Raw genomic sequence first — 9,385 nt, 5'->3', positions numbered from 1 at the left:
GTGAGACAAAAGAGAACGTTAGAGACAGGGTGGGAGTGAGCAGTGCATGTACTACATTAACATTAATTCAACGTGCCAGCATAACCCATAACATCAAGATTTCTTAAATCTTTGCTCTAATCTGTGATTTGAAGGACATACGACTCTCTCCTCCTCATTTCTTAATTAGATAATTGAGAATTACGGGGTGGGAGATTAAGGGGGATCATTATTTCAGATGGCCAGCAGGCTGAATGCAACCAGTGTTTCAGATTTTTCCACATTTTTATGAGCTGCGTTCAGTCCGGTGTTGTTAAGCATTCACCCAGCTGACAGAAGACACATAACAAGCGCGGTTTCGTCTCGGGCATGATGTCTTCATGTCTCCCTGAGGTGCTTCATCTGACAGCTCTAAGGGCTGGAGACCACCACGCACTAGACTGTGGTTTTCCTAGTGTCTAATGACCCAGGTCTTCACACAGGACGGGAGCAGAGCTGGAGCCGGTAACAGGAACTGTGCAGTACGGAGTTTGCGTGATGTTTCCATGAGCTATCGGGGTGGTCATATTACTATGCTGTCTTACAGGGGCTGTCTTAAACGCTAAGGGACAGGGATGCTTCGTGAACGTGTGCCTGCGTTTGTTTAGAATGATCTGCACCTAAGGAAGAAAAACTCCAGTCATAAAAATCGCAAGCCACTAGTTTTGACCCTTAAAGGTCAGGAGGAGTGACCGAGTCAGAGAAACGCAGTTGAATAGAGAGTTTACACAAACCTATCACTCTCCTCCTCTGAAGAGAGCACTTTAGAGAGGACTGCAGTAGGAGAAGTGGGCAGAGATCAGGGTCTCATTACTGCACTCTCTCTCTCTCTCTCTCTCTCTATATATATATATATAAGCATTATATATATATATAAAAGCATTTACTTTTTCATGTATAAACTGCTCCTCCTACTACTAATTCAGAAGCACAGCTGATGAAGGACCTCTGGCCTTTAGTATATATTTACCTCTATATATACATACATAATAATATATATATATATATATAGAGAGAGAGAGAGAGAGAGAGAGGGAGAGAGAGAGAGAGAGAGAGAGAGAAAGAGAGGGAGAGAGAGAGAGAGAGGGAGAGAGAGGGAGAGAGAGAGAGAGAGCTGGATTTGGGATGAAACTCTCCATGCAGCATGAGACATTTCCCTGGCTTCATGTCAGGGGCTTCTATCTCCTCCTTTGGCCAGTTTATTGTGCCGGTGGGGTATCTCATGGCTGGTAGAGTGTAGGTGTTGGTAGCCTGGATTCCTCCCAGTCCGCTGACTCTCAGGACGTGGCCTTAGTCTTTGTAGGTGTTCGGCTGTGGCGATCTTCCTTACACCCCCTTCCAGATTCCCATTTGCCACTGGGATTCCAAGGTACTTGTAGCTGCCCTCCACATCTGTCGTGTTCCCTCTAGCAGTGCGAGCCCCTCAGTTCTGAGCTCCCTCTCTGCTCATCAACACATCTCCCAGCTCCCTTTCAGGCGTGTGTGCGCGCCCGCAGGTCTAGCTGCCCCTGGAGGTTACCGAATCTAAAGTCTGCATTTCCCTGGTGATCTTTTTATTCCGCTCGTCCCTGAACACAAACTGAAATGAGGGTGACTCCTCCACCGCGTCGGTTAAACTGCTGTTTATATAATCATCACAAATACCGTAGCTCCTCCAGAAGCCATTTTCAAACAGACACAGAAGAGCATGTGCTATATCGAGCAATTAGCCAGGGCTGTAAATGTAAACCACAACACTGGAAATAAACTAAATTGTTTTTAAAAAGTAAATAAATAATTGATTTAGTCCCCCTCCAATTTTTTCTGCTTGTTTTGTCGGAGCCGGTAAAACGTGTCGGGTATAGCCATACCACGTAAAGGGTGTAATCAGATGGTTGCCAGTTCAAGTCCCACCACTGCCAAGTTTCCACTGCTGGGCCCCTGAACAAAACCCTTAATCCTCAATTACTCAAGTTGTGTTCAGTCAGAATTGTAAGTCACGTTGGATAAAAGCTTCAGATAGATGCTGTAAATGTCTATGGGGCATTAGTTGTGGCGTGATGTCGTCCACTGGTTGCCAGGTACGCCATCTGTCGGTAGTCTCCTCTTCACCTTACCTGAACTTACAGGTGAATTTACTACATTCAAGATGCCGTTCCTGTTCGGTGCACTATACTCCAGACTGAGCTGCCCTGCTGCGTTACCATGGAAAATGTCATTTATGTTTCAAATATAGCAGGACTAAAGCACTTTAACTATATAAGTAGACAGCCAGACGTTGAGCAGCAGCTACAGATATTTTATGAGTTTTCTCTTATTGTTACATTAGGACAAACACAAGCACAGGACATCAGTGAATTTCCCCTTTCGTAGATTGTTGGATCTGGACAGGAACTCAATTTTGGAACTCCTCTTGTCTGAGGCTCAGGACAGTACTGCCCCGATGATGAAGGACTCAGGCTGATGATGAAGGACTCAGGCTGATGATGAAGGACTCAGGCTGATGATGATGGACTCAGGCTGATGATGAAGGATTCAGGCTGATGATGAAGGACTCAGGCTGATGATGACGGACTCAGGCTGATGATGAAGGACTCAGGCTGATGATGACAGACTCAGGCTGATGATGAAGGACTCAGGCTGATGATGAAGGACTCAGGCTGATGATGAAGGACTCAGGCTGATGATGATGGACTCAGGCTGATGATGAAGGACTCAGGCTGATGATGAAGGACTCAGGCTGATGATGATGGACTCAGGCTGATGATGATGGACTCAGGCTGATGATGATGGACTCAGGGTGATGATGAAGGACTCAGGGTGATGATGAAGGACTCAGGGTGATGATGAAGGACTCAGGCTGATGATGAAGGATTCAGGCTGATGATGATGGACTCAGGCTGATGATGAAGGACTCAGGCTGATGATGAAGGACTCAGGCTGATAACAAGGAAAGTGGACACAAATTCTTCTAATTCCAAAATGTATTAATCTGAAGAACACGTATTTAATTAATCTAATATTTATTACCAAGTGGTTAAAACGTTTATTATGTGGTTAGATCTACAAGTTAAAACTATATGCCTACACTGAAATAAGTGTAACTGTAAGGTAAGTTGGCTTCTTAAGATGGTCAAAAAAAGTGAATAGTTTAATCCATCAACCAACTAAATGTATTTATTCATATTCACTTAATGTAAAATCCTTCATGCGGACAACATTGATCCTGAAGTATTACACTGTATTCTAATGCTGTCTGCTGACACTAAACTGAGCTAAAGACCTCGAGCTGAGTCCACACAGCCATACAGGTCTCACCAGTCCTGAGAGTAATTAAGGCTTGCTGACGCTGAACTAAAGCAGAGCTGTGTGTGTGTGTGTGTGTATTACTTCACAGGGAATGCACAGGCTTTGGTTAAAGTACTTTATGAGCAGTTGAAAGCAGAATCAGATCACCACTCTACTGACACTTTAGATACTCTTGTTGAATGTGGCCACTGGACTCTCCAGCCTTCAAACAGCAGTCTCTGAAAGATCAGAGCGGGTCCTAGCCGCACCCACGCTACGTCAGGTAATGTCCGGGACTGGTATTGATATACCTGTCAGGCTGACTGGGGAAGGAGCCTCTGGGCTAATGGAAGCTTCAGACAGCTCAAACAGCAGAGAGCAAACACACTTCACATCCAGAGGAGCAGCCAGCCAGACTGAAAATGCTGATGGAGTTGAAGCAGAGAACCTCCTGAGAGCCTCCAGAGAACCTCCCAAGGAAAAATGGGACTAGTACATCACATCCTTAAACATTCCTATATCATCAGGTAGTTTGGAAAAGGCGTCAGTAACCAAGCGGTGCCCGTTAAGGAGTTTGGTGTTGCAATTTTAACCTCATGTTGATTCTGTTTCCTGCCACCTGGAAACCTTTAAATCAGCACACTAGAACCGGTTTGTCTGGAGTTATGTAAAAACATTTCATAAACATCATATCAATAAATGTTACCAATGAGCAGGAAGAGAATGTTTTATGGCATCTGAAGCACTCCAAGAATGCATCAACCCTGCAGTTCTTCAATAAATAAGTATTTATTTCTCAAAATCATGCAAGTCCATCAGTGTCTTTGAGTTTCCCTTACAGGTTTAACACTTAGTTATGGATTCACAACTCAGAACAGCACACTCACTTGTGACAGGTTATTTTCCTACAACTTTTTCTTCCCCCCCCCCATGAGCTTTGTTATCAAAATTCTTTACATGAGTAAAATTCCACTTATATAGTTGGCTTGAGCCGAGTTGTTATTGCAATGGTTTTCACATTGTTTTTGTGAAATTAAACAAAAGTGCTTTTTAATGTCCTATGGCGATGCAGAAATAAGGTTGGTGCGCAATGGTTGGAGCGATGTTGTAATAAGCAATAATCTATCATAGCACAGTAATACTTTCTAACGATACACATGTCCGACGCTCGGATGGAACCATCAGCCACTTCAACACTCGGGACATGAAATTAGGCGCCCAATGAGAGAAAGCAGGAGGCGTGGTGACAGGCGCGTCTCCCTCTGCTGCTTTGTGTGGACAGTGTGGGTAGGTCCCATTGGACTCCCTGAATGAGTATTGCTTCAGCGTAGGTCAAACTCCATTCAGACAGGGGGAAAAGCACATTTCTACGGCGTCTCCACAAAGGCATGAAAGGAAGCCTTTGCAGACTCTTCAACCAAAGGAAATGAATTCTTGGCTGATGACACTGGTTTTGAAATACACAAGAAAGCCCACAACACTTGGATAGCATAGAGATATCTTAAGTGATCTTAAACCTATAAAACTTTGCATGACGTAGGTCATCTGGTGTCTTAAATTTTTCAAACGTTCTCCTTAAACTTGCATAATAAACATGCAAAAATGAAACTTTTTTTCCAGATAGTTTTCTAGAACTTGTATATAAACAGTTAACTCTGCTGTTGCATAAATGCATTACCAAATGAATGAAGAAAAAGAAAAAAATAGAATAAATGTGATGAGGTGTTTCTGCTATGATGTGTGTTGATAAGGTGTGAGGTGTTTCTGCTATGACGTGTGATGATAAGGAGTGAGGTGTTTCTGCTATGATGTGTGATGATAAGGAGTGAGGTGTTTCTGCTATGACGTGTGATAAGGTGTGAGGTGTTTCTGCTATGACGTGTGATAAGGTGTGAGGTGTTTGCTATGACGTGTGATAAGGGGTGAGGAGTTTCTGCTATGACGTGATGATAAGAGGTGAGGAGTTTCTGCTATGACATGATGATAAGAGGTGAGGAGTTTCTGCTATGACATGTGATGATAAGAGGTGAGGAGTTTCTGCTATGACATGTGATGATAAGAGGTGAGGAGTTTCTGATATGAGTCCAGCAGGCGTACTAATGCCTCCTGTGGTACAGTGTCTCACACACCCCATGTAGGTTAGTCATACTGTAGCCCTCTGAGTTTAGAAACTTTCACAACTCCAGTAACTGTCATACAGATACAAATTGTCTCTCCAGATAAACACCAGCCCAGCCCAAACCCGGCGGCCTGCCGGTCAGGTCCCCGGAAGAGCCGCCTCTCTCTGTGAGCCTGTTTGCATAGCACACCCTTTTCTTGGTAAGGCACTGTTCCAGTCTGTCACACCAGGACAATTCATCAGGGTGCCCATACTTCTCTGCCCTTTTTGGCCTCTATCCATTCATGCGTCCATCTATCTACTCATCCATTCACACATCCTTTCTTCATCTATCACTCCCTTCATCCTGACAAACAAGGAGGTGGAGAAGGAGAGAGAGATAATTGTGTTCTTTTCATGCATGTTCTGCTATAGATGTCCTCCTCCCCCCGCAAGGCCCTCCCTATACCTCCTCCCTCCCTCTCTCTCTCTCCCTCCCTCTCTCTCCCCTCTCTCTCTCTCTCTCTCTCTCTCTTTCTCTCTCGCTCTTTCTTTTTGCTTGTCTTTGCTTGTGACTTATAATGCAAATGTCGGATGAAGAAGCACTGAGCGCTCAAACGTTTCTCCCTCTCAGCATGTGTGCGCATCCCAGTGCATTCTGGAAGTAGGTCGATGGAGAAGCAGTTCAGCTATGTACAGGATCGCAAAAACGCATTCCGAACAGTCCCTTTCTTCACAACAATCACCAAGAAAAAAGTCCAAGGGACCGGAGTCTCTCTGTGTCCGTGTGTGTGTGTGTGTGTGTGTGTGTGTGTGTGTGTCCTTGAGGTGTGCGTTAGTTGAGCTGGTCCTCGTATTGTTTGCGGAAGCAGTCTCCCGCCGGGAAGAATTCCCAGCAGCGTTCCTGGTACATTTTCCAAACGTAGGACTCCTGTGACAGCAGACAGACACAGCAGCAAAAAAACAGACATGAGAGACGTCCACGCAGCGGATGGCGTGAGATTAGATCTGGAACTTTAGACTGATCTGGGAGATCAGCAGATGGACAGATAGACAGACAAATAAAGAGAGATTAGCACACAATGTCAGACAGACAGCTGGTTGATTGACAGCTGGCGGGTTGGGAGATTACCTGGCCTGTGTGTTCTGTTTCATCCTTATTAATGAGATACATCACGAAAAACCTGCAAAACACATTTCAATCAGCACTGCTTTCAGACAAAATCCTACATACATTTACATGCTTACAGAACACTGTCTACAGGTAGCATCTTTGTATGGTAGCACACTTTAACTTACCTTGTTTGTTTGTTAACAGATACTTATAACATTCACGTTTTTCTACACTTTTTTTTCTTGACATAATTAACTCTGAAGACAGATAAAAATAACCTGAAGGTGTTTATTTTTTTATTCTGAGGTGTTGGATTAACTGATAATTGCAATATGTTCTTTAATCTGACAGCAGGCAACAGATCCTGAACGAGCTCTTCACAAAGACCATGTGGAACATTCCCACCATCCAAACAAACAAAAATAACAACACTGGTAATCTCACACACAGAGAGAGAGAGAGAGAGAGAGAGAGAGAGAGAGAGAGGGAGAGAGAGAGAGATCTCAGGGCCACTCACAGATAGTTGGCCAAGTTGTGCTCCTGCAGAGTGTGCGTCTCGAAACCGTGTGGAACTGTGTCAAAATAGTCATTTCCGATCCCACAGATGAAACACTTGGTCTGTAAGATTCACAAAAGGTTTGAATGGTTTGAGGGTCTGCACTGTAAAAGTTAGACACAAAGTCATGCACCAGACACGACTATAAAGCACCATCACCGTTCCGAAGCCCAGCTGGGGTATATGGGCTTAGGAGGGGCACCAGAAGTGTTTCTGTACAACGCTAGTGTCAGCGCTTAGCAAGGGCCACACAGGGGTGGGGTGAAGAACCCCAGTGTTCAAAGCAGAGGCTTTAGCTGGTGTTATTTGAATGATTAAAACAAACATACACACAAAAATGACATTTCTCATTCTCCTAATGAGTACACGCTCAAAATTACACATCTCCAATTCATTCTGATAACAGACCCGTGTCCTAGCAACGGAAAACGCAGGCCAGTGATGTCACTGGCATGGCTAATTATGACCATTAGACAAGAGAACAGGCTCAGTCCATTAATGCAACAGAGGCAAATACGCCACTTACACAGCTTCTTTATCAAAAACACATCCACTGTAACCGTTCACCCAAAGTCCAAAGCCGTTATCCTCCACACAGAGAGCTGACAGCCATCAGCAGCCACTGACATCACCGACAGCCACTGACATCACCGACAGCCATCAGCAGCCACTGACATCACCGACAGCCACTGACATCACCAACAGCCACTGACATCACCGACAGCCATCAGCAGCCACTGACATCACCGACAGCCACTGACATCACCGACAGCCACTGACATCACTGACAGCCATCAGCAGCCACTGACATCACTGACAGCCACTGACATCACTGACAGCCATCAGCAGCCACTGACATCACCGACAGCCACTGACATCACCGACAGCCATCAGCAGCCACTGACATTACCGACAGCCATCGGCAGCCACTGACATCATCGACAGCCATTGGCAGCCACTGACATCACCAGCTACAGATATAATTTATAATCACCGACAGCCACTGACATCACTGTTAGTCACTGACATCACTGACAAGCACCTAGGTTTAACTGCAAACATGCAAGTATTAAAGGTATATTAAATATTAAAGGTAATATTAAAGGTAATATTAAAGATAATATTAAAGGTAATATTAGAGATAATATTAAAGATAATATTAAAGGTAATATTAAAGGTAATATTAGAGATAATATTAAAGGTAATATTAAAGATAATATTAAAGGTAATATTAAAGGTAATATTAGAGATAATATTAAAGGTAATATTAAAGGTAATATTAGAGATAATATTAAAGGTAATATTAGAGATAATATTAAAGATAATATTAAAGATAATATTAAAGGTAATATTAGAGATAATATTAAAGGTAATATTAAAGGTAATATTAGAGATAATATTAAAGGTAATATTAAAGATAATATTAAAGGTAATATTAAAGGTAATATTAGAGATAGTCTTAAAGGTAATATTAGAGATAATATTAAAGGTAATGTTAGAGATAATATTAAAGGTAATATTAGAGATAATATTAAAGATAATATTAAAGGTAATATTAGAGATAATATTAAAGGTAATATTAAAGATAATATTAAAGGTAATATTAAAGGTAAAATTAGAGATAATATTAAAGGTAATATTAAAGGTAATATTAGAGATAATATTAAAGGTAATATTAGAGATAATATTAAAGGTAATGTTAGAGATAATATTAAAGGTAATATTAGAGATAATATTAAAGGTAATATTAAGCTTGTGAAGTTTGCCATCCGTGTTCTCACCTCCATGTCCTCTTTGACCTGTTCCTGCTGGTCTCTCAGCTCACCAAATGCATCGATAATCAGCCCTTACACACACACACACATCACACACACACACACACACACACACACACACACAACACACAACACACACACAAACACACACACACACACACGCACACACACACACACACACACAGACACACACACACACAGACACACACACACACAGACACACACACACACACACACACACACACACACACATCAGAGCAGTGAGCAGAATTTCTGGTGCTCCGTGTGAGGACTGGAGCTCCCACACTGCAACAATAATAATGATCAGATGAGGCAGCTGATGATTGAGACGAAGATGACCAAACAGACTCAGATTCAGTCGCCTCTGTTTACAAACTGACCTGGCCAATGAAAAACGGTCTCAGAAGTTTAGTAGAGGGGTTTGCAAAGCCAAATGTTAATATAGACATGCTAATAATACCCCTGGAAAATCTGGTCAGTGTTAGTGGTGTTATCGTTGCTAATGTAAATTACTGTATATTCAAAAATATAACAGC

General features: G+C 42.7%; 1 protein-coding gene across 4 annotated transcripts in view; it reads right to left on the bottom strand.

Moving 5' to 3' along the window:
• Positions 1-4,055: 4,055 nt before the first annotated feature.
• ryr2a (ryanodine receptor 2a (cardiac)) overlaps positions 4,056-9,385 on the bottom strand; it is a 196,894-nt gene continuing 191,564 nt past the window's right edge. For all 4 annotated transcript variants that reach the window (XM_035533858.1, XM_035533860.1, XM_035533859.1 and 1 more), the window contains 4 exons: positions 8,835-8,899; positions 7,015-7,115; positions 6,516-6,567; positions 4,056-6,314 (listed from right to left, as the gene is read on the bottom strand). In XM_035533858.1, the coding sequence (XP_035389751.1) occupies positions 6,219-6,314; positions 6,516-6,567; positions 7,015-7,115; positions 8,835-8,899 (314 nt within the window). In that variant the 3' untranslated portion in view covers positions 4,056-6,218. The remainder of the gene's footprint in view (positions 6,315-6,515; positions 6,568-7,014; positions 7,116-8,834; positions 8,900-9,385) is intronic.

Source organism: Electrophorus electricus, chromosome 14, assembly GCF_013358815.1.
Source record: "Electrophorus electricus isolate fEleEle1 chromosome 14, fEleEle1.pri, whole genome shotgun sequence".
Taxonomy (NCBI): domain Eukaryota; kingdom Metazoa; phylum Chordata; class Actinopteri; order Gymnotiformes; family Gymnotidae; genus Electrophorus; species Electrophorus electricus.
Note: the sequence above shows the minus strand (reverse complement) of the source record. Positions and strands in the feature narration are given on the sequence as shown.